The sequence below is a fragment of the Strigops habroptila genome, chromosome 2 (assembly GCF_004027225.2).
Source record: "Strigops habroptila isolate Jane chromosome 2, bStrHab1.2.pri, whole genome shotgun sequence".
NCBI lineage: Eukaryota > Metazoa > Chordata > Aves > Psittaciformes > Psittacidae > Strigops > Strigops habroptila.
Window position 1 is genome coordinate 101,897,240 of NC_044278.2, and position 25,546 is coordinate 101,922,785.

General features: G+C 40.9%; 1 protein-coding gene across 6 annotated transcripts in view; it reads right to left on the reverse strand.

Moving 5' to 3' along the window:
- The window catches only part of MTUS2 (microtubule associated scaffold protein 2), a 296,717-nt gene that overhangs the window by 172,415 nt on the left and 98,756 nt on the right, over positions 1 to 25,546 (reverse strand). For 5 of the 6 annotated variants that reach the window (XM_030476621.1, XM_030476626.1, XM_030476620.1 and 2 more), the window contains 2 exons: positions 11,858 to 14,432; positions 5,138 to 5,378 (listed from right to left, as the gene is read on the reverse strand). In XM_030476621.1, coding sequence (XP_030332481.1) covers positions 5,138 to 5,378; positions 11,858 to 14,128 — 2,512 coding nt within the window. In that variant the 5' untranslated portion in view covers positions 14,129 to 14,432. Of the gene's footprint in view, positions 1 to 5,137; positions 5,379 to 11,857; positions 14,433 to 15,920; positions 15,992 to 25,546 lie in introns of those variants that run through there. The other variant, XM_030476624.1, reaches the window with a different exon arrangement.

Here is a 25,546-nt window from a genome sequence, read left to right on the forward strand (position 1 = left end):
GTTGGTCAGCAACTTACCACCACCCCAAGAATTTGTCCTTGTTCACTTTGTAGCTGACATGCAAAGCAGCAGCGCCCCACAGAAACTTCCAGCGCAGGAATTGTCAGTGCCTGAGTCGCACTTACTGCATTTTCCAGTGAAAGCCCAGAGCAGCAAGAACTCTTCTCTGTGCATCAAAGCCATGGCCCATCTGCTCAGTTGCTGCTGATCGGCTGCTCAGAAGGGCTGTGGGTGCCCAGCCAGCGGTGATGCTTGGCTCTCCCCAGGGAGGAGGCAGGGTTTGAAGCATTCGCCTGCTGCTGCATCCAGACTGTTACTAATACCATTCTCATGACTGGCAATTTGGTACAACAGTCATATAGACAACTCTTTTTATATGACGCATTTTGGTTCTTTGAAGCAATTGTGAGGAGCAGAGAGGGGGCATATGGTTAAGTCTTGATACAGTGGCAATGTCCTTAGCAAAACTCTGAGAAAGTGTGTCTCTCTCTTTGAGCACTTAATTTTTCTTTACGAAATACAGTCAGATTGTTGTCCTAAAGAAAGTAGAGAGTGCCAACTGAAAACACTGCAGATCAGTGGAGGACAGAGAATATTTCCTCTCTGAATTCTCCCCTTGTCACCTCTTGTCACCTCTTTCGTTAAACAATTAAGTTTGCCAGCTCAAACCCAAGTAACTCAGACTGCAAGCCTATAGAATAAGCACACAGCTGGAGTAGCAGTAAGGCAACATTTCAGGAAGTAACCTCAAAACCCCTTTTCTATTATCAAATCTCATTTACTTGTTCAAGTATTAGGTATTCCTGAGAATAAATGTGAAAGCAAAGCTTTCCTACCAGGAGAAAGCAGTAGACATATTGTGGTATTCATGATGAAATACATTATACATATACAAAGACACAAATAAATGTATATATCTGTGTGTGTCTGAGTAATCAGGAACACTGCTGTCCTGATTTATATATAAACTGTATCTTCAATAAAAGCTGACTTGCTTAGAAATGAGACAAACTGCTAGACCCTCAGGACTGGCAAATTTAATACATAAAGAGGTGATAAGGAAACAACATTTCATTAACTCACTCTTTGAAAAAAAATACCATAAATACTACTGAAAAATGGAGAAATTAATGAAGTTTTAATTATGAAATCTCTGTAATACTTTTCAAAATCAGACATTAATTCCATCACAATAATCAGCTAATCAATGCAAATCCTAACATGCTTGCTCCAAAAAGTCTTTATAACCAAGGAAAACACATTCATAATTTATATGTTATAGGCACAGTATCCTTCAATGCTTGTTTTGAATTACAAGTTTCCCATAGAAAGAACAGAGTCAATTTACATAGAATAATCAAGCTTTTGCAGACACTATTGCACCTTTAAATACATCACAATTCAATTACTTTCTATTTGACATACAGTGTAGAATGCTTTTTCTTACAGGCAGACTGCTTGTCTGACCCATCTGAGGCAAAGCATCACCTAAGGAGCAGCACTGCTCAATAAGGAACTCGTAGCAAATGCCAACACGTGTACGACGTCCTACAGATGAAGAAGGATTGCTGCTCTGGTCATATTTTAGGCATCACACTTGGAGATGAGACTTGTGAGATCATTCATTATTATTTTACTTTTTACTTGGAGTCTCTTTAAACTAATGAAACCCTTAATGTACTTGTAGTACTTGCAGTCCATCATGGCAGTTCAGGGATTTAATTATCAATTACTTTAGAGTCAGTTTTATGAGTATTAGTATTATACATACACAGGCCAAACCACGCAGCTTATCAGTGCTGCTTAAACAGACTGCTACATTATGAATGGCATGGCAAAGGGGAGTAAAATCCTCATTATGAGGCACTGCTGCTGTCCTCAATACTGTGCCATGGCAATTTCAGTTTAAAAGCTTCCCTGTGCTGCCTCACACTTTGTCATGGGATGGCAACTGGCTAGATCCTTCTGCTTCCATTACCCAAGGGCAGGACTGAAATCACTAGGATTAGAAACTGGATTAAAAGCTCAGAAATGAGCTGAAAGAGTTGCTGATTGCAGTCTCGAAGGCAGAACTGGTACTCTTGAGAGAAAAATACCCTCTAGACCTGAGCTGCTTTTGCTGCAGTCAGCCAAGATCTCACACCCCACAAGACCCCTGGGCAAGGGTCTTACCAGCTCCAGTCCCAGTAACCATATGGTTATGCATTTCATTTGCTTATGTTTATAAATATGACTATCAAAGCTGTGCTTAATCCTGTTTCTCAAATATTGCATCAAAACCAGTAATGTAGATTAAATTTTAATACCACAGCTAACTGCAAGTTAAGGAAAAGTAGTTGAAAATGGTGTTGGATACCTTAAAACAATTGGCTAGATGGTGTCTGCCCTATTCTGAGCCCCTCCAATGAGCCTCACACCAGCTCTGGCACGCCAGCGGTTGCTGTTCCATCCTGCCCCTGCCTTGGCAAGCAGGGACCCATCTCTGGTCTGTATTTGTGCACCAGCATGGACACAACCACAGGAATCATTTCTCTGCTGCCCTTCCACTCCTATATCAGTCTTGTCCCATCTGCTGTCACTCTACTTCATTCTACTTAAATGGAATTATTAAAGATGAAAAGACTGGTGGGCTGACCTATGAATTTATATGTTGCTAAGAGAAAGATTCAGAAGTCATTTGAGGTATACAAGGAAAAAGGCTTTGGACGAGGAAAAGATTATAAGCCAATCTTGAATAGATAATTGGGAAATAAAATGCCAAAAATAAAAGAATGTGAAGAATATAATGTAAGGTAACAGAAATACATAAAAGATAATAAAAGAAATCAGCAGAGAGCAACAGGAAGTACCTTGCAACAGACTAAGATGTTGCAGAAAAATGAAACATATTCTTCATCTCACAAGGGAAGTGGAAGATGAGATGCCAGAAGTGAAAACAGTGTGTTCTGGCATGGACAGTGAAAAACTAGAGACATTAGCAACCTTTCCAGAACAAATCTTGGGTAATTTAAAATCAATAAAAACAGCCAGAGCCCAAAGACCAGATGAGACAAACTTCGGGATTCTGAAAGAGATGGCAGACAGATTATTGGACTACCATGAGTTATCTTTAATAGCATCGTTGAAACAGTGATGTAACAATAGGCTAGAGAGAAACAAACAACAGTTGTAGGAAGGAAATTATGGAGATCTGAGAATTAAATTTTACCTGAAAAGCAGACAAGGTCCAAGAAATAATCAGTCATAAGATCAAAAAACCACAACTTTTAATCTGTAGGAAAAACTTCAGGAAATACAGTTTTAGTGCAATAGGAATTGCACTAACGGCTACTGCAATTTCCTCATGTATACTTCTCATGCACTGGCATTTTTAAAGGCAGTATTACTGGCAATAAATAGAACTGATAGGCTGATATGGCTTAGATTTTAGAATGTCACATAATATAGGAAGACAGTAAATTGATACAACAAGACAAGTTCCAATTTGGATTAAAAATGGCTACAAAAAAGTCACATCTGTAATCATCAGTGATGCAGGATAATAGGAAGGATGGATGGACTATGAATAAATAAAAACCAAGGCAACGTTCATTTCCAAGGATCAGAAAAGACAGTGGATTTGATAATAGGTCCTGTTCGTATATTCCTCTCATATCTATCTCCCGAACTGGTTTCTGTTACACAATGGCTTACCCTACCTAATGGCTTATCCTGAACTTGCAGCCTCTTGCAGTTTCATTTCAATGGAAAATATGATCCAATTGCTCTCTGCACCTGCATTCCTGTGTTCAATGCTGACTGAACTCAATTCACCGAACTGAAATTGGTGTTTACTACCCAGCGTGCAATCTTGGAGTGTCTCAGAAGTCACATACAGCTGAGCTTGGTCAGCATCAAAATAGATAAACTCCAGATGCGGGGTCAGATGGCAAAGGATAGTGTCAAGAGACACAAAGAACCTTGATTTTCTGATAAACCCCAAATCCTGGTAACCTGTATTACTGACTGATTTTGTCGTCTCAGGTAAGTCAAGACACTCTGGCCCATTTTCTTTCTGATTTTCTCTAAGTTTATTCTGATGTTTAGTATGGAGAAATGGACACTAGGGAAAAAGAGTAATGGTTTTCAAATACCTGCAAAGAGGAGAAGACCCCATGTCCACTCCAGATAGAAGAGGAAGTAAATTTCAGCAATAGGGATTAGGCAAAACAGTAGGGAAAACTTATAAATTGAAAGCAGGTGATGTATTGGAGCAGCCTGTTTTCAGAGGCTGCAGGATCTCATATTGAAGATTTTTATAAACAGATTTTCATGAGCAGGTTAAATAAACATCAATCAGAAGGAATCCTGTCCTGGGCAAGAGGAGGGACCATATGATCCTGAGTCATCACTTAACTTTATCCCTTATGACTCTTTTAAAAAATCTCTGCAGACTTATAGGCTGTTAAACAGCTGCTGTGTTTCTTTTTGGCAATGACTGATTTTCAGTTGTCTCTGAACTTGCTGCTGTTTAAACGTACATTGTTAAAACCTTCAAGCTTTTCCAGGCTACCAAAGAATGTCCTGTAGAAGTAATTATTATCTCTGTCTTGTGGCATCATACCCTTCTCCTTCTGATTCTTGGTTTTCCCTCCCCTGTAATTCTGCCCAGGGTCATGCTGAGCTGGGCAGTAACTGGAAAGAAAAGGGTATTAGAAATATTGTCTCCAAAGAGGCATATACCAGGGCTTCTGAACATTGCCCAGGCTTTCAGAGTGCAACATGGTGGGGAACGTCATATTCAGATGGAATGACAGGGTCTTCATGATGGCGGAAAATGTCCCATTATCTTCCACAGAGCAAAACAAAGATTTTTCAGGCATTGCAAAGAGGAGAAAGATAAAAAAAGAGCACAATGAGAATTATTACTGAAACTGATTTTTCTTCTTTGGCAATGACCTGTTAAACAACCTTTCTGCAAGTCCCAGACTCCCTAGTCAGCCTTGCTGCAGGATAAAAAGACACACCTCAAAGAGTGCTGTTGGAGCTTTGTAGTATCAGGTCAGGATGTCACTTATTTTGTGATATTTCTGTCTGAAAAAAAATATATCTTATTGATGACTATAATTAAAAGACGGAAAGAAAGTTCATACTTTACCTGAAGCATCAGGATGATAGAGGCTGGGACCACTTGTTATTTCTCCTTGCTGATGGAGACAGCTACCTGAGGATCTTTGACTTGCAATAAGAATCCTGCTCTTTGCAGATGGTAACCTGGACACTGCACCCAGTCCTAACTGTGGCTTGAGTATCATGGCAGATCGATAAAAACTTGGTGGGACCTCATAGTGAGTATATGGTGAAGGGCAAAATTCATCTTTTGCAGGCCTCTCCCCAACCTACAGAAAAATCAACAACACAGATATTTGTGCAAGAAATCAATAAATCCAGAAAATATAGAGCTCTAAGTTGCTTATAAAGGCTAATTCTCCCTCCTTGTGAATCTGGGCTTCAGAGCACTGCAGACTGATCACCACTTTCAAAAAGTGATGGTGTTACCATATGAATCACTCTCCAAAAATACATACACACACACACATATAAATACATTACAGTCTCAATACAAAACTAAACCCAAATAAAGAATTGAAGTCTTCCCCAAAAGAAAATAGACAAATGGAAGATCTTAAATTAGTGAAAATAAAGTTACTGTTAATTCCTGAAAGGTGATATTATTTCTAGAGGTAGGTACACCAAGAGAGTGTGTAAGTGAAATTTTTATTACAAGTTATTTAAAACACTTTGAGATACAATTTTGTGAGAAGTTGCTTGTAACTTAGTTAAAAATAAAGCTGAAGGTATTTTAAGTTCATTTTATGAGAGAAATGGTATTGTCAAATCATTCGTATGAGAAAAAAATCCTCTAAATGTTCTTAATGCAAAATATTCATTGTAGCCTGTGCCCCTAAAGTTCCTGAAAAGAGACCTGGTTGTGGAGGTCTCTTTTTTGCATGTTTTACATTTGAATATTCCAAATCAGAGCTATAAAATCCAGATACCCATTTGAATTGGAGAATAAAAGCAAATTTGCAGATGTGAAATATTTAGTGTTTATCACAAATAGATGCTGCTTTGCTAAAATCAGAGACAAATCCCTCAGTATTCTAATGGGTGTATACTGTGAGGACAGAAGTTAAGTACCAAGCTGAAAATATCTCCATCAAACTGGCTGTTACCAGGGAATTTGCAGTCAGGGAATTACATGGTTCCCCAATTCAGACCTTGCATCTTTCTACACTCAGGCTGGGCTCTGACGCCCACCTCACTGTTCTGCTTCATGATTCAGGACAAGGGTGCAGAGCAATGTCTGTAGTTTTCATCTCTCTCACTTGCAAAGAACTGTTTGCTTTTCTGGGTAGAGTCCAGCTTCTTTGTCATTGTCTAATAAAATGCAATATCATCATAATGCAGACAGGACCCATGGATATTTTTTTCAGTGCATCTGATTTAGGACACAGAAAAAAAAACCAAAACCAAAACAGTTTAGGAAACAGGAAATCTGAACTAAATTTGTTTTAAAGTTAATCAAAAAGTGCCATAGGCTACCTAGGAAGCAATGTAACTGAAAATTAATTAATTGTGCTGTAAGTTATGAAGCATATAATATGCCAAATCAATTTCTATTTAGCAATTATAAGCATTTAGAATATGTGCTTCAATATTGGCTATAAAAGCTTTGATCCTTGCTGCTTCAAGAGCTTTAATCGTAATTTAGCAAATCTTCTATATGCTAAAAGAAACAAGATTGGTCTTAAACTAGTAAATATAGAATCTTTGAGGCCTTTGCACAGGCATTAAGAGGGCAGATTGAACAAACACTGATCATTATTTTTTTGCTCTATATTTTTCATTTGCTTGCAGTTCTATTTCCTGCCATTAGATCTTCCTGTTTTCTTTTTTATTGTACTCCTATGATACATTTCTACAAGTTAGGATGCATTTTTTTACAGTATAGGTATGAGATTGTTTTCCTGGATATTTTTCTTTATTTTTTTCTTTATTTCAGCCAGATTCCCCTATACACTTCCTATCATTTCATATTTAACTGGCAGTGAACACAACAATGCCAAGTACTTCAGTATAAGGTATATGGAAAATCTTTAAATATAGAAACCATGCCTTTTTGATAAACTGGGTCAGCTTATCCAAACCTTTAGTCACCTCATTTTTTTTCTTTATTGACAGTATGCTAGGAGTAACACAGAAGGGCAACAAACATGCACACAAAAAGAATCACTCAATCACAAGCATAAAACATATGCTCAAGCTGAGAGAAGCGAAAAGGATTTAGAATAGAATCATTTGTGTTGGAAAATCATCAAGTTCAACTGTAATTTACCCAAATATCTCTCCAGAAATAGATGCTTTTTTTTGAAAAGCCCATTCTGGGGGGACATAAACATGTTATAAGGACATTATTCTTTCTTTTCTATTTAAGGCTAAATTTATGATGTATAAAATTCAATTGATCTCAATAGAATTGTATGCATTTATTGATTATAAGGCCATTTTGGAGCTTTTTAGAAAGACATGGATTAATATGAGGCCTGTTAGTGTCCTGTACTAGACTTTTGTGTGAGAGAATTTAAAGAAAAGATCTGTTGCATCCTGTCAACTAAAAAGAAGCTCAGCTCAGAGTTTTATTGTGTGTCACTGTCTGCTCATTCCCCACTTATTCCATTTAATGAATCTGTTAGACTGGAAAGTCTGCAGCAAATGCTAGGAGCATACAGGACATTTCCTCAGGCTGGATAATCCCTAGCAGAGCTGGCAGCACAGCCAGCAGGTAAAGATACCCAACACTTGCCTTCATGTTACTTTGTTTAAACATCATCAAACAGTGCCTCAAGCAAGAATCATCTTGTCAAGTACCTGCTTCAGGCAACTATCTGGGAAAAGAGTTGGCAACTTTGGTTCAGGCAGTTCAGATAATGAGATTTGGGAGAGGAATTGCTTGTTTGACTATGTATAAAACAACTCCCCTTCTTCCTCTACAGGCCTTTTGTTTCAACAGGCTTTAGTCCATGCTCTCCAGAGCAAAGACAGGCAGCAGGCACAAGGAGAATGGGGCAGGCACAGGCTTGGGGATGCAGGCAGAAGAGCTGGTGATCAGCAGACCTCCTGACAGACTCCCACTAGAAGTCACTATTTTAGGGCTCTCGGCAGCAGCCTTAAAGTAGTGACTAAAGTGAGTGAGTGACTACCCTCTGACAAGGCACGGGCCATCTCTATAAGGGTAAACTCTCATCCTGCAGCCCAGGCTATGTTCTTACCATTTAGCTATCTGAAGGGTGCTTAGAGATTACAGGTCTGATCGATAGCAGCTGTTAACGCTCTCTATCATAGCTATGTAGAGAGCTATAAAATAATAAAGAACTCTAAAGCCCAAACTGGATGTGTGAAATAGGGCAATTTGGGTTGTTTTTTCTCTCTTGAATCATAGAATCATAGAATAGTAAGGGTTGGAAAGGACCTTAAGGTCATCTAGTTCCAACCCCCTTGCCATGGGCAGGGACACCTTGCACTAAACCATATCACCCAAGGCTCTGTCCAATCTGGCCTTGAACACTGCCAAGGATGGAGCATTCACAACTTCCTTGGGCAACCCATTCCAGTGCCTCACCACCCTCACTGTAAAGAACTTCTTCCTTATATCTAATCTGAACTTCCCCTGTTTAAGTTTGAAGCCATTACCCTTTGTCCTACCACTACAGTCCCTAATGAAAAGTCCCTCTCCAGCATCCTTGTAGGTCCCCTTCGGATACTGGAAGGCTGCTATGAGGTCTCCACGTAGCCTTCTCTTCTCCAGGCTGAACAGCCCCAACTCTCTCAGCCTGTCTTCATACGGGAGGTGCTCCAGCCCCCTGATCATTCTCGTGGCCCTCCTCTGGACAGTAGCCATCCTATCCCAGCACCTCCTTGTTTCCAAAGCTTCTGAGTCTTCTACTTTGTCCCTTTGCCAGGGTGATTTTGATATATCTTAATACATCCTAATTGGTTTCCTTTCGATTACACATCGGTCACCTGCCATGAACCCCTACTGTGCACAGCTGCTTTTCTAAGTATCTGATCACTTCCATAGATCAATCATTTTCCTTTCTTTTGATCCATACTGGAGCCAAATCAGTCCCCTCTGCATTTCTCTAACTAGCAGGAGAGTGAGGTAATTGCTTTTACAGTAGCAGCCCAAAGGAGAAAATATCACCTTCTGCTATCAGCTCCTGACTCCTGGACTAATGCAAACTCATAACACAAACTGCAGTTTGATTGAGTTTTCCTTCCCAGCCTTTCCTCCAGGCAATACAGCTTCTCTGAAGAAGCAGTTTGCTTGGTTTCAAACCTTCCCTTGATGAAATACCCACTCAAAGTCGTATTTCTTAGAGGGGAGGGGGAAAAAGGAGGATCCTGGAGCAGATTCTCCTGGAAACCATGCTGGGGCTCATGAAAAACGACAAAGTGGTTGGTGACAGCCAACACGGCTTCGCTAAGGACAAATCATGCCTGACCAATTTGGTGGCCTTCTATGATGGGGCTATGGAATTGATGGATAGGGGCAAAGCAGTCAACGTCATCCACCTGGACTTGTGCAAAGTATTTGACACTGTCCTGCATGACATCCTTGTCTCTAAACTGGAGAGACATGAACTTGATAGATGGACCACTCGGTGGATAAAGAATTGGTTGGATGGCCGCATGCAGAGAGTTGTGGTCAACGGCTCAATGTCCAGTTGGAAACCAGTAATGAGTGGTCTCTCAGGGATAGGTGTTGGGACTGATCCTGTTCCACACCTTTGTCAGCAACAGGGACAGTGAGATTGAGTGTGCCTGCAGCAAGTTTGCCAATGACATCAAGCCGTGTGATTCAGTTGATACAGTGGAGAGAAGGGATGTCATCCAGAGGGACCTTGGCATGCTTGAGAGATGGGCCAATGCCAACCTTATGAAGTTCAACCAAGACAAGTGCAAGGTCCTACACCTGGGTCAGGACAATCCCAGACACAGCTACGGGTTGGGCAGAGAAGTGATTCAGAGCAGCCCTGCAGAGAAGGACTTGGGGGTGTTGGTTGAAGAGAAACTGAACATGAGCCGGCTTCAGTGTGCGCTCACAGCCCAGAAAGCCAACCGTATCCTGGGCTGCATGAAAAGAAGCATGACCAGCAGGTAAAAGGAGGTGATCCTGCCCCTTTACTCTGGTCTCATGAGATCCCACTTGGAGTACTGTGTACAGTTCTGGTGCCCTCAACATAAGAAGGACATGGAGCTGAGAGAGGCTGAGAAAGTTGGGGTTGTTCAGCCTGGAGAAGAGAAGGCTGTATGGAGACCTCATAGCAGCCTTCCAGTATCTCAAGGGGACCTACAAGGATGCCGGAGAGGGACCCTTCATCAGGGACTGTAGTGATAGGAAAAGGGGTAATGGGTTTAAATTTAAACAGAGGAAGTTCAGGTTAGGTAAAAGGAAGCTCCTTACAGTGAGGGTGGTGAGGTGCTGGAACAGGTTGCCTGAAGAAGTGGTAAATTCTCCATCTCTGGCAATGTTCAAGGCCAGGTGGGACAGGGCTTTGAGCAAAATGGTCTAGTGTGAGGTGTCCCTGCCCATGGCAAGGTCCTTTCCAACCCTAACCATTCTATGATTCTATGATTCTATGAAAATGCTTTGAATCTTCTCCAGCCTAGAAGTGCCCTCCTTCTAACCCTAGTCTAGAGTAAATCATGCTGCAGACTTGCCACAATCTGTCTCCTTCTGATTATCTGAATCCCAAGGGTATGGGCTGTAGACACCTATGGTCTTCAGAGGATTATATTAGACGTGGCCAAACAGCTGCACATTCTGGGCCATTTTGGCCTTAATTTCCATTGCCATACATTAAACAATAATAACCTATTAATTTTCCCTAACCTTACAAAGCAACTGTGAAGATATACTAGTAATGGTTGGCATAGCTCACAATGGCTTGAATAATTCTAACTCCGGACACATAATACCAGGGATAGAGCCGGAAACTGAAGTTAGAGGGGAAAGGACAGTGTGCACTGTCGTTTCTGTGTTTGCAATGTGATGCTTCTCTATGAAAAACTGTAATCCATGACTACTTCAGTAAGTTTCCTGTTAACATAAGGGCCAATCTACACACACATGATATCCTAATTTGGTTGTTTGCCAACTTTTGACTGTCAACTGTCACCAAATTTGTTATTTCAATGCTGTTTCTTGGATAAATTCTGTATGTAGAAAGAGGCAGGCATTAAAATACCCTCAATAACACCACAAGATACAGCAAAGAAACATAGTAATTCTTTTTTTAAGACTTTTAAAAATCTTTTCCTGTATGAACTATATAATCTAACAAGAACTCTGATAGCCCCTAGGTTTCAGTACAGGAGGGAATTAGTTTATACCTCTAGTGCTCTGTCTGCAAAAACCTGCCAACTTTCCCATTAAGGAGGAAAAGTCTCTGTGGGCAAATTACATTAATTTCCCAAAGCTATTCTTTGGGGGGAGGAGGGGAAGAATCCATTTATGTAGAATTTCAAACAGCATGTATTTTCTTTTCCAAACATCCCTATTTATACTACTAGCAGGTGACCAGTTTTCTGGAAAACACTGGAGGAACACAGCGACAACTTCCAGTCGCAGATCACACATCGCAACAGCATCAGTGCCAGAAATAGTTAAGTAAGTTTATTTCTAATGATCACACATTGCCTTGATTTAGAATTTCTTTCTTATTTGAGATTGAGAACTAACTTCTGGCAGCAACAAATAAGCAAATGACCACCACCTGGCATACAAAAGAGGCTGTCAAATCTGCCTCCTTACCTCCTGCAGAAACTTCTCGCTCATCGGGCCGAAGTGATGGCCTGGGGGCCTAATTCCTGACACCACCAATCCAGAACTGAAGAGTCTTGGCTTCTGGAGGTCAGGCTTAAATTTATCATACAGGATGCTGGCAGACTTTGCCTCCCCTCCATTGGATGCCTTCTGCTCTGTAGAAATGGGCATGCCACATGCAGGGCTACCAAAGGGCAGCCCTGCTGGTGCAAACAAAGGGTCGAGCTGCTCTATTGAACGAGGGTTTCTTCTAATGTATGTGATGATTTTAGGTCTCACGGGTTTGGGCCTGGGTATGGCAGGTTTTATCTCAATGCTTTCTTCCAGCTTTTCACTGCAGTCACTGTCCACATCTGTCTTATCTGCAAGGGAGCCCTTGGAGTGGACCAGGATAGGTTTTGGGATGGCGCTGCTGCAAGCACTCTTGATAGGCACTTTAGGGGATATGTTTAACAACTGTGTACTGTCAATGGGAGGTAGGACTGAGGAGGGTGACAGTTTGTCAACATGAAGTGCATAAAGGTCCTTCAAATTACTGTTTGATGACGTGGGCTGACTATTAACATCCAGCGTTGCCACTCTGTGCGTGGGAGTTGGGACACATAAAAAGGCATCATCCTTTCCTGAAACATTACAGCTCTCTGTTGCTTCCTCTGGAGGATGTTTCTGTGCATTAACTGTCTTTTTACTTGGAACTGGAAAGTTCAAGGTTTCCACATTACTGTCGTGGTTGTCAGGTTGTTGGTGTGACACTGTCTCTGCACTGCATGCTCTGTGCTGATCTGAGAGATCAGAAGCAGGCACAGCAGCATCCTCAGTGCTTTCTTTGACTAGTGTCAGTTTGTTCTCATTAACTTTCAAGGGTTTGCTGTCAGGAAGATTGGTATTATGTGTAAGAGATATTTGTTCACCAACTGTTTCAGTGTAACCTGCATCAACCTCATGTAAATTTTCATTTTTTCTAGGTGTCACTTTGCCGCTGGATTTACTACTGCAGGTGAGCGAGAATATTGTTTCCACTTCTTTGTCAGAATTTTCCTCACCATCCTGGCTATTTGCCCTGTTCTCATCATCATTGACTTCTCTTCCTTCTCCACCAATGTTGACATCACTTAACAATTTGTCATCGGGACTTGACAATGGGTCCTCTACTTTAATATAGGTCTCTTGAAAATGGGATGTTTGAAATTTTGATGCATAAGACCCAGAGCGTTTCTGTTCCTCCACTGATGTGTTTTCATCTTTTTGACATCCCACAAAATCTACCAGCATAATTCTCTCAATCTTCTGTTGACATGTATTTTTATATTGCAGAGATGGTGCAGTCTTAAGCTCAATTTTTTTACTTTTATCACCCTGACCTAATTGTGCTTCTGATTTACTAGCAATTTCGTTGGGCTTCACAGCTGAATGTTGAGAATGAGAAGTATGCAGTGTGCTTTCAACGTAAACATTTGGTACATTTTCTGGTTTACTTACTTTCTTGTTCCCTGAGGTAGATGGTTTGGAATAAAATACAATATTTTCCTCTGAGGTATTGTCAAGTGGATGAAACACCATTCCAAGAAAATGATCTGTGGCTGTTTTTTGTGATTTCTCTGTATTTGCTACCAAATGGTGTGACATGTCAATGGAGTCCAGTGATGCAGAAAGCAGGCGTTTACTCGACACGCGGCCAACACAGTCTTTTGCAAATGTTTCAGACTGAGGAGAGAATTTACTTGGTCTTCCCAAAGAAAGCCGTTTTATTCTCTCCACCTCCACAGTCCTAGACATTTTACCCTTAGAAAAGTTCTGGGTGAAGTCAACATCACCTTTGGAAATAACCTCTAGGTTGGCATCATTTGTATTACTTTTTAAATTGGACAGACTTTGTCCTCGGCTAATCCTGGTATGTCTTGCTATGTCCTTAGCTTCGCCGGTCCTACAATCTTTCCCCGTTTCCTTGCTTGTGGTGGAGGGCAGCTTACTTTCCTGTACAACAGTGTGACAGGTCCGAGAGTCTTTGAAGGTCAGAAGTTTATTCTGCTCTGTATTCAGATGAGTAACTTTCTCTGATCCTCCAGAGTGTATATTCCCACTCTCATCTGCCAAATCACGTTTTGTAACAGCTCCTTCAGGGATTCTAGCTTTTGTCATGATTTGATTGGCATTGGTATCCCCCACACTCACTATGCTTTCATTATTATTTTTCATTTCACTGTGGTTGTCCTGAAGCTGAGCATAACATGACTTGTTTGGGATTAAGGGAGCACTCATTTTGAAGCTTCAGGTGACTGCTTCTTTAGCAGTCCTAATTAATGAGAAAGCGTTTTTTTTTCCTTATCAGGTTAACTGTTACACATGCTTCGGTTATACATTTAAATTATAAACTGATCAGTAGAAAACTCCTTGGCAGAAAGCTTGGAGTCTCTTGTCAGAGTCACATTTTTGTGCTGCTCAGTTGTCTTTGATGCAGCCTCTGGACCTAGGCAATCTCTATGATGTGCAGTAGAGAAGTTCAACTAAAGCGAAATAGATCTGTAAATTTCCCTCTGAATGAGAGCCAGTTAATCCAGCCAACCTATGAGAAAAAAAACAAACAACCCAGACAATGTTACTCTGATGTCAGGGACACGCTAACTGAAACAAAGTTAAAATCAACAGCACTCCCAAGTACATCCTCAGGATAGAGCATTTTCAAATACTTTAGATGCTGTTTCAATCACAGCTTTGCTCCCAGCAAAAATTCTAAGTGTAGCACAGATCTCTGACTTGAGAAGTCACAGTTAAAACGGTAACTGGTTGCTGGTTAGAAGAGTAGTTGGTACTGCTTTCAAGCCACATATAGATTTACAATTGGGAACAGGCATAAGTAACTAGGGTAGGGTGGGACACAACATTGAGAGTCTATTACACCAAGAGTGGTGTAACTGAAGTACCACTGTATAGACAAGTCATAAGTAATAAAATTCCAGCTCCATTAGGGGATGTTAAAGGGTTTCTCTCCTTGCCTTGTACAAATCACTGACATTCTTGCGCTGACACCCCATCCCCTTTGACATTTCTTTGCCAGACCTATAGATGCCAAGAAAGCAAAAACTATGACTGCAGGCCTGCAAAGGAAAATTGTGTTTTTCTAAAAGACAGCTGTGCATGTTCAAATATAGAGGATTATCCACCAGTCCCAAAACAGTGCAGCTCCTTTTGGCTCTTTCCCATCTGTGGCTTTGAAAGCCCAGATTTTGTCCTCTCTTACTTCCAACAAGATGAAGGGGAATTTTCCACCTATGCCATGCCTAGGCATTTCACTCTCTGAGATATTTCTTATACCCTTCATCATAAAGAAATATGAACGCTGGAAATTGAAACATGCTCCACAGTTCCCAGAAGGCAGAATTCAAAACACCTGCAATGCTCCCAACTGTGCTGGGTATCTAATCAGGGGCACTAATTTTAAGTGCTGGTTAAGTACATTGCTCAGTCTACAGCATCTGGGTGCAAGTCTGAGCCCATGTTTCTAACACCCCTTATGAGCAGGTCCTCCCACCCTTTGCATTCAGTTCAGCTCTGCTCACATCTGGCTCAGAGCTCAATCCAGTTTCTTTATATGGCACACACACATGTTAGTTGAGTCTGGATTCAGGCTCCTAACATAGTTTTCAGCTCTTCAGCAAACAATAACTAATTAAATTAATTAATGAAACAGAACAATGTATTTAGAATTTCACTTCAACACCACAGAATTGTGCTATTCTAGATAGCATTTGCAAAGCATTATAAAGCAAGACTTCTTAACTACTTCTGTGTTCTGTCCTTATTGCCAGAGAAAAAAAGAATTGAATACTTATTAAATTAAATATATGCATTACAGAGGTTTTTGGTTAATTTCTTATTGTTCCCTTTCCCCGCCCCCCCCCCCCCCCCAAAAAATATAATTTTGACAATATGAGATTTTACATATTCAGCCTGAGAGCTGAACTCTACTTTTTGCTGAACCTCTGGGTGCTATGGCAGTATGTATAAATAAATTGATAAATGATGATGGTCATGTACATTAAACAATAAATACCTTATCAGGCTGATGCATTTCAAATGTATAAGTAGACCAATACATTAATTTGCCGCGTATTTTCTTCTCTACATCTGTCACCTGGGTCTAGAACAAAGTTAATTAATGCATTTAAGTTTATGAACATGATGCTAAGAGGTTGCTGGTTTCTCTTCTTTACACTGCCTCCAATATGATTAGTAGCAATGCAAATGAGGGTAGTTTTGAAAAAAAATATTGTGGAAGTACCTGTATTCTTTGAAAGCATTTTCACACAGTGTGTGAGACAGACCATGCTGGTATGCTTCAGGGACCAGACCAAATAATTTGGTTTAATGTTGCTGGTACAAACTGATCAACATTAGGGTCAGGAAAGATCTGTCCCCTTTCAATCAAGGCACTGCACAACCTCAGTATGCTGCCAGTTGAGACTGATCTGTTAAAGCAACCATTGCTGGCCAGAGACATGGACTTTGAATGTATGTGTAATTACATTGTTTTTAAGAGAAGGGACAATAAAATACTGTCTAGGTAGAGATTATTCTCAGGCAGTGTTAGCATTGCTCCTGTGCTTCCTCCAGAGTCAAGAGAGAAGTGATGGTCACTTTGGAAATGTGGTTCATCTTGTGCTAACACCTTTCAGGATAGACCCCATGCACCTGATCTTCCAAGTTCATCTCTTCTGGTAACGTCCAGTCTCAGATTAAGGGTGTCATGGACTTGAAGAACTGGTTATATCTTTATAAATAGCACCCATTACCGAAAGCATAGCACACAATTACCAAAAAATATTTTCTTTTTCTGCAGAATATCACCTGTTTAACTCTGTAATCTGTTTTACAATTGTCGTTACAATAAGAACACAGAATATTGATTCCATGTTTGAAAATAACACAAGACTCCATTCTGACATAGAACAAGCTGACAGCACAGGACTTCTGCTAAATTAGTATAAAAATAAAATCAAGCACCTATATCAAGTAATATCTTATTAACCTACTTTTCCGTGTTAAGGAATACAAGCTTTTGGTTTTGGTTCAATCAATATGATAAAGACTTGCATATTGTGATAGGCACATTTGGGAGTAAGATGCATGGTTTTGTGCTACATTTGGGACCTTAGAGGATTTGATCAGTCTTCTGCAAATAGCTTCTATTTAAGAAGCTTTGGCTTGGATTTTCTGCAGGATAGTTTATTTTATGTGGCATTGTCCAGGTTCAACTTCACTATGCTCTTTGGAGTCAATGAGATGAAAAGAATCAGCTGTGCCTGGGTTCTGCTGGCTCTTCTCTATTTTTTTGTTACTCACCTCTCTTGACTGATGTTGGCTGACACACATACATCTAAAGTCACTCCCTGATGTGCAGGAATGCTCTGAGATGAGAGACATGTGAACCTCCCTAACTCTCCAGATGCTCTTTTCAGTACAGGAGTGGGGGGTAAAAGAAGACTTGATCCCAGCAATGGCAACACCTCATCACTTAACAACATCTTACTGGCGACCCTGGACAAGAACTATGGCTACAAGGCTTAAAGACTGAACTTGGTGTTTGTACCAAGTTATCTTGATATGGGTAAACATTTCTTGACAATTCGTAGCGTAAAAGTGTTCCATCTGAATTGCTGAGAGTGGAAAAATAAGTCTCCCTCCACGTCACAGCATCTTGGCAGGATGCAATAACTGTATTTGTGAAAAAACATTATAAAGTGGCATGAACATGCTAGATAGTAGAATAAAATTATGTCTACCAGGCTGTGGTTAGCTCTGATCCCACAGGGAGAAGAAAAGTTCAAGGAGCCAGAAACATAACTAAATACTTTCGCTTAACTTTAGCAGTATCAGTTTCCTTCTGAGAAGTCTATCTCTTAAAAGCCTCTATTCTTAACCTGAGCCCACTTAATGATGATCTAGGAAAGCAGTCTACAAGAGTTTCTTCCCAGCTGCTATTGCAGTTCCTCCACTACACTCTGGTCCATCCTAAGCTGCATCTGGCCGGCAGGTCCCACCCTGGAGACACCAGGGAGAAGGTGAAGCTGAGCTGGATGATTTCTGCGGCAAGACACACAGCATGTACATCAGCAGAGCTCAAGTTTGTAAAATGTAGCTGGCTGGAAAAAGAAAGCAGCAGCCTGCTTCTAACTAGTAACAGCAGCTTTTGTTGGTTAAACAAGCGGTGTAAAAATACTGTTATCCTCAGTAGGCACCGAATAAAAGAAAAATGGTAAAGCATTACCATGTTATTGGCTGTCCCATTTGCTTTTAATTTGCCACAAAAATAGAACGGTAATAATTATGAGATATGCAAAGGAATTATCAAAACACATGGAAAAATAAAATTGGAAATTATGAAATAAAACCTGAAATATGTTGAGAAGTTTGGCTCCTGTATAAACATTTCCTAATGCAGGCTGTCACAGCTGCTTGCCTATCCTGGTGCTGAAAGTCTAAAACCAGAACATTTACAGCAAGATATGCTAAAAATATCTGGTTGTACAGGTAACAATGTGCACAGCTTAGGCTGATTGTTCTTTCAGTACAACGGTAAATGATCTTGACCCAGTGGGGTACTGGGTTGTGCTGCCCAGGGATGAGGATCACGCAGGCTTTTGGCTGCTTGTGAGGACTTGCAGACCAACCACTTTGTCATGACTCAGAGAGGAGTCTTGGGGTGTGATGGGATGCTTATTCTCCCAGAAGGTAGCTATGACTGCTTGACCACAACTCAGCTGAAAACATGAAGTGAGAAGCCTCCAGCCATTTTCCTCAGAGGCTATCCTGGTCATGAGCTCCAAGTTCACAAACTTCTGCAGCGTCCAGGAGAAGGGCTGAGCACAAGCTTCAGCGCTGCTGCCCTCCACACTAGCAGTACAGATTTGAACAGGATGAACATCTTTGACTGCATTACAGCACCCACAGGTAAACTCCTGCAGAAACAGACCTCAAGAAAGAAATCTTGCTACACAGGAAAGGCACTCCTAGTCTGACAAACGAAGTGATGGAGGGAGATGGATGAGCACATATGATACACATATTTGTATGACATGGGAAACGTGGTTTTTACAGTTACTACAGAAAACTGGCATGAACAGCAGACTCCTGATATGCACAGTTGTCCTGAAAAATGCCGCTGGGGAGAACTGGCAAACCAGCCACAGCTTTGCTGAGGCCTTCTCTGGGAGACAAGATACCACTGGTTCTAATGCCAGGGCTGCATGCTGCCAAGAAATGAGCCCCACTGCTGAAACACTTACAGCACTGGAAGGGAAGGAGGTGGGAATATTTTCTTGAGAAGCCCAAATCATCACAAGGAACTACCTCTAACAGTGGTGGAAGTTGAAAGCTGATGCTAGGGCGTTAAAAAAAGAAGCCAATAAACCTTTTGGAGTATGTAATATACAATTGGAATTCATTAAAAGTGGTGGAGAAGCGCTCACCCAGGCATGTGATAATTTTGCTAATGTGATTTGGAAGGCTGAGAACTAAGATTTGGATACACTCCCCAATGGCTTCTATTCATAAGGAAGCAGACCCAGCTGTTTGGGGAAATTACAGCATAATCTCATCATTGGCAGATCCTATGGAAATGTAGCTGTATGGCATGAAGAGAACAGTACTTCAGATAGACAGCTTTCTGCCTGACGAGCAATTAAGACATAGGCAGAGAAAAGAAATGGTGGAGAAAATGCTAAATTTTTACACACTGGAAAATTCTAGGAAGGCATTTCTTATTTGTAAAACTGAAAAAATCTGAAAACATTAGAGGCTTTTGTACAGTTTGATTCAGTAGCATTTCAAGAATTTCAGTGTTTTAGTGGGTCTAACACCTTTACAGTCAATAAATCTCATTATTTGCATGGTTACCTATTTTATATCTATATAAATATAGTTATAAAAACTGGATCTAAAATAGCTAATGTTTTCCTATGCCAAAGAATTCTTTTCAGTTGTTTTATTTTTTATTCGACAACAACACTGGTTTTAATTTAGCCAAATTATTAATGAATTTATTTATTAATTAATAAAATTTATTTTATGAAAGTGATTATAAAGAAAACAAATTTTAAACATTTGCCATATTTAGCTTCAAAATTTTCTAAATTAAACTTTCTCATTTTAAAGTTCCAAATAATATTTCAAGATCAAATATACTTCATGTTGCCATTTAAAGCTTTTTAACTGGCAAATCAGGTGACACAGAAAGGTTGGTGCTTCTACCGCAGTTAGCATTTTATTTTCCTAAAAAACATGGAGATAAGAAGCCCAGTCAAGGACTCTGGTTCTTGCTTTTGATAGGCCTATGAGGAGACACTTCTTTTTCACTATTTCCCTTGGGACAGTATTTCCCCTTTACTTCCAGTTGCCATATCACATGAAGGACATTGCACATGCCAAATGTGCCAGGTATGGCCACATACCCACAAGGCTGCTCACCAAGCTCCTGAGCTCCTGAAAACCAAGCCTCTGATGAATAAGGTGGGAATGTAGCTGCAGGAGGACTCCTGAGGATTCAACCCAGGTCCTTCCCACCACCAGAATTAACCAGAAAGCACCCAAATCAGAGTACAGCCTCATCATCTAGGTCCTGTGTGCTTGCTCTCTTCACTCTCTTTCCCCAGGGATTTTGGGGTGAAGGCTTTTCCTTGTACAACACCCCTGAGAGATCCCTGAGAAGCATCACAAGTCCCTGTTTGATCACAGCTGCATGCATACCCCCCAAAAGGACAGCCGAAAGTGAAGGTTCTAAAGCAAGATTGTCCACGGATTTTCCCAAGGGACAAGAAGTGGCAGCATTTCTCTCTTGACCTGAAGCAATAGGACTGAAAAATCAGGTGCCAGCATGAGACCCTAGCCCTGGCAATTACTGTAGCTCCTGGTGGTATCATGATGTGTAACTGGCTTGCAAGTGCAACTTTCCTTTCTGAATAAAATGAAAAAAATGGAAAAGATGAACTATGTTAGAAGCATTTATATAAATCCTTAATCGCTACGTATGGCAACTGGAGGACATCAACACAGCAGGGAGAGCAAAGGAGTTGCACTGTTTTTCCTTTGGCTGAATACCCCTTTTCAGCACCAGAGTGTTTTATCTCACTGTGTTACATCTCACAGTAGGGCCTGTGAATGTTTCCCTTCCACAGGCCCTACTGTGGATAGGAAACAACAATGACATGTGCAACTGCTGATGTTTAAAGAAACCTCTGGCCACTTGGTCTCCCTGGGGAACAGAGCCATAACTTTTCCTGCGATGGCAGTGGCAATGGCAATGTAAAAAGCAGAAATCTTTGTACACCTCCTTAATTTACCTTCAGTTACGCAGTGGGGATTAGTACATCTTCCATGCAAACAGATCAAAAACCTTCCCAGACAATGTATATAAATTATTTCCTTTTCACAAGAAACTTTTGAATGTGTGGGGTTTGGGGTTGTTTGGGGTTTTTTGGTGAAAACTGCATTTTGTAACACAAATCTGAAGAGCTACCCTAATAATTTATTACCTGTGAGGGCTGAATTCCCAAAGCACATTATGTGGAAAGGATCCTGCTGACTGCCATTTCAACGGAGTATGGGATTTGGGATTAAAGATTCTCATTATCAAAACTGACAAATTATTTTAATTATTAACATCAATCAAGTCTCTACAAAGCATAAGCCTTAATAGTTGTTTCTCAAGACTTCTTTTTCAACATTTCTATTTGCTTTCAAATGTTCACTGTTGGATAAGACAACATACTTTGATATAAGCAAACCTATTAATTGGATCCCCCTCAGAAGGCAGAAGTCTCTGATCGTCTTAGCAATTGCAACAAGGAAGCTGATTTGATAAACACAGCAAAAAATGCCTGGTTTTATTTTAATTCCAGATAAATACACCTGGCTAAAGGTATAGGAACAGATCATACTTGCAGAGGCACAATACTATTCTATTCAGGATTTCAAATGAAAACAACAGCAGAACCTCAGAGAAAGCCTCTGTGAAGAGAGACGGTGTTAGAAGAGAGTGTCCTGGCTGTTAAAGTAGTAACAGCTGGTAAATCAAGCAAGGCAAGACCTCAGCCCAGGGTTCAGTCCACGTAGATCTATAATGCCACAGCCGCAAGCAAAACACAGGCAGGATGAGAAACCCTTCACTCAAAAGCCCAAAAGAGGGAAATTTATCACTCATCAGCTCAAGGCACCATAGAGCAAATGAAAATGGCAAGAAAGCAAGTCATAAAGAAGTTTTCTCAGAGAAAAGTTAGTCAAGGCAAAAACTGATTCCTCCCAAACAAGCGGAAACAAACAGAAGGAAAATGATGCCCCAAACCAAGTCCATGCTGTCACAGCTCAGCCCACCTGTTCTGTATGGACACATATGCCAGGGCTGACCCCAAACACAGCGAATGGGGACAGCCCTCCGCACTCTTCCTTTTGGCCCTGGATGCTAGTAGGGCCACCATGGACGCACCACTTCACCACTTGGCACTCTTGGTCACAGTGCCATTAATGTAAACAGAGATAATAGTGAAGGTGAGAGAGGCACCATTAGCTCCTGTTCTCCTCTGTCAGAATGGAGAGGGCAGCAAAGGGATCCTGCCTGTCCTTTCTGAGCACCTTCACCCCCCAGAGCCCAGCCAGCATCTTACTATGTCCCTCTCTATCCAAAAACATGAGCTGCAATGTATCATAAAATCTGCAACAGCTGGACAGTGGGTGTGCTGGGCCCAAAAACACTGCTTAATTTATTGCTGTACAGCACAAAGTCCTGATTGTGAAATGTTTCCAAAATGATCATTGTTTTGTTGTTGTTTTTTTTTTTTGCTAAGACTGCTAAATCTTTCCTGCCTTCCAAAAAACATCTGGGAGACAGAAAAACAAATATATTTAGTTCTAACACTTAAACATGAAAAAAAGTTCATAAATTTGCTTCCTATTGAGCAAAACCCAGATACTCAGAAGCTTTGTCTACTCCAGCAAATTTAACCACTGCTGATAAAGCAGTTACAAGCGGTGCTGAACTCAGTTTAACTTCCAGTGTAGCCAAGGGTAAACTGTCTTTCCACATAATTTTCTGAATCCTACTGAATTCAACGGCAGGTAAATGTGTCAGTTCTTAACTGAATACCTAAATATGAATGCAGGACACTAATTTTAGATTGCTAGGTTTGCACATTTTAGTTTGAACTACCATCAGTTCTGTAACACTGTCAAACTTTAAAAAACATTACTGCAGTCAAACATTTAGAAACATTACTGCACAAACACAGAGGAAACCCATCAGTAAAAGCCAAAGCAAATATAAAGCATTTTCAGAAATTCTGCCCATTTGCCTTAACTTCAGTAAAATACATCTTCCACAACATGAGCTACATTTCTAAAATATTTTTCCTCTGGCTCGAGACCTAAGAGGGATAAAAGACACTGTCAATTTGTTTTAAAAAACAGTGGCAAGATGAAAACTGTGGTAAAATCCAAACTGGGCTCCGGACTAAACGACCCTGGTTACATTGGTTACAATGACTGACTGAAGGGCATAAAGCTCAGTGTGTTTTTATTCACAGTTGTACTTTCCCACCAGGCTCTGTAGACTACATGAAGCAGGTTTCCAGGTGTAATTCTGGCTGATAGGAAGGCAGAAGAACATGTACAGTCCACTCAAACCACTTTGACGGAGAATCTAGAAGTTCAGAAGCCACGCTGACTGCCGTGCACCACGTCTGTGGTGGCTGAGGACTCACCAAGGACAAACAGGCAAGGAAGCTCTCATTTAAGAGCACAGAAGGCAGCATGCAAAATCTTATTATTCAGAAATATCAAGCACAGCTAATGCATTACCTGCCTGCTGCTACTAATTCTGAAAGTGTACTACAAGTACCTCACAGTGACCACTGCTCTGTACACAGTTACATTTGTTCTGCTTAAAAAAAATTCATATGTGTTGCTCAAAACATTTGCAGCAACTGTCTGTTGAAGATTGCATCCCCGTTTTCATAAAATAACAGAAATTTGGTTCAGTTTAACACTCTAGCATCTTTCTACTTACCATGCATTTTATCATCACACATTCCTTACATGTATAAAGTAAGAAATACTTTCATTGTGAACTTTGGGACATTTTTCCCTATTGTATTTTTTAACAGCAAATTTATATACAATAAAAAGATAGGATTTAAAAGCTTTATGCATTTTTTTTTTTATATAATTGATTAGCACCCACACTTGTGTATCAGGCATCTTCTCTATCAGATATAGATCAAGTGAATGAAAACTAGCAAGCACTCACCCCTTCAGCCCAAGGAGAAAGAGATGTTTCTTTCAAGTTGCATGCCTCAACTTAGAGTAGTCCCACTCACTGCTTACCCCAGCTATATGGTTGTCTTCCCTCCTTCTGAAGCTGGGAAGAGGTTCAGGCTTTGCAGCATGTGCTGAAGACCAGTTGGGCTTTCAGGCAAAACACAGAAAGTAACTCCGAAGAATGGGGTACTGCAAAGGAAGCACCTGCAAATTCCCTTCCTTCTTTCTCCAGTTTGACTGTGTCTGTAAACCGAAGGGAGAAGGATGTAGTCTCCTGAGGGACTCCTCAAGACCTTCCAGCTTTGCTGGTGGAGCTGGTTGGAGGACAAGTGCTGGTGGAGGACAAGCTGAACATGAGTCAGCAGCGTGTCTTTGGAGCAGTGAAGGCTAACCATGTATTGGGCTGCATCAGCAATAGAGTAGCCAGCAGGTCAAGGAAGTGATGCTTTCCTTTGCTTGGCATGCATGAAGCACTTGGAACGCTGTCTCCAGGTGTGGAGCCTTAGTATGCTGACACCGGGGAGGACCCAGAGAAGGGCCACCAAGATGGTTACGGGTCTGGAGCACACTGATGTACAAAGAGTGGCTGAGGGATCTGGCTTGATTCTGCCTGGAAGAGAGGAGCATGGGAGTGATCTAGTAGCTGTTCTCAACTACCTAAAAAGGTGATAGAGAAGATGGAGACAAACTCATCTCATAGGTGCCCAGCCAAATGAAAAGAAGCAAAAAGAAGAACAAGTTGCAATAAGGAACATTTTAACTGAACATAAGGTGACAAAAAAAAAGTCATAATGAGAGGTCTGAAGCACAGGTACAGGTCACACAGAGGGATTATATGATCTCCACTCCTGGACGTGTTCAAAATTTGACCCAAAAAGGCCCTGAGCAACCTGACCTAATGGGCAAATTGGCCCAGCTGAGAGCAGGTCTTGGACTAGGTGTCCTCCAGAAAGCCTTTCTCACCAAATTATTCACCAAATTATTATGGCTGTAATAGCAACAGCTTCACAGGAAGAGAAACCAAAGACAATTTCATGATACACTGCTGGTAATGCCACTGAACAAGACACAGTGCAGGCTTGAGAGCCTGAAATTATTATTTGTATCTCCAACATAGCAAGTTTTGCTCAAATTAGTATCCAGAAACTGTAGCAGTCATCATTTGCTTAGCACTCCAAGAGTGGAGCAAGAACCACCCATAATGTAAAACTATTTTGTTAAGAGCCCTGCTCTTGGGTTAGGAGCAGGGATAATGCTGGAGCCACCATGGACGTAGCAGAGACATGGTACCCAACATTTACCAGTGAGTTATGGTAGCTCACATAAAAGTGGCAGGCACGTGCCTGCAAACAGAATGGTACAATTCATGCCACA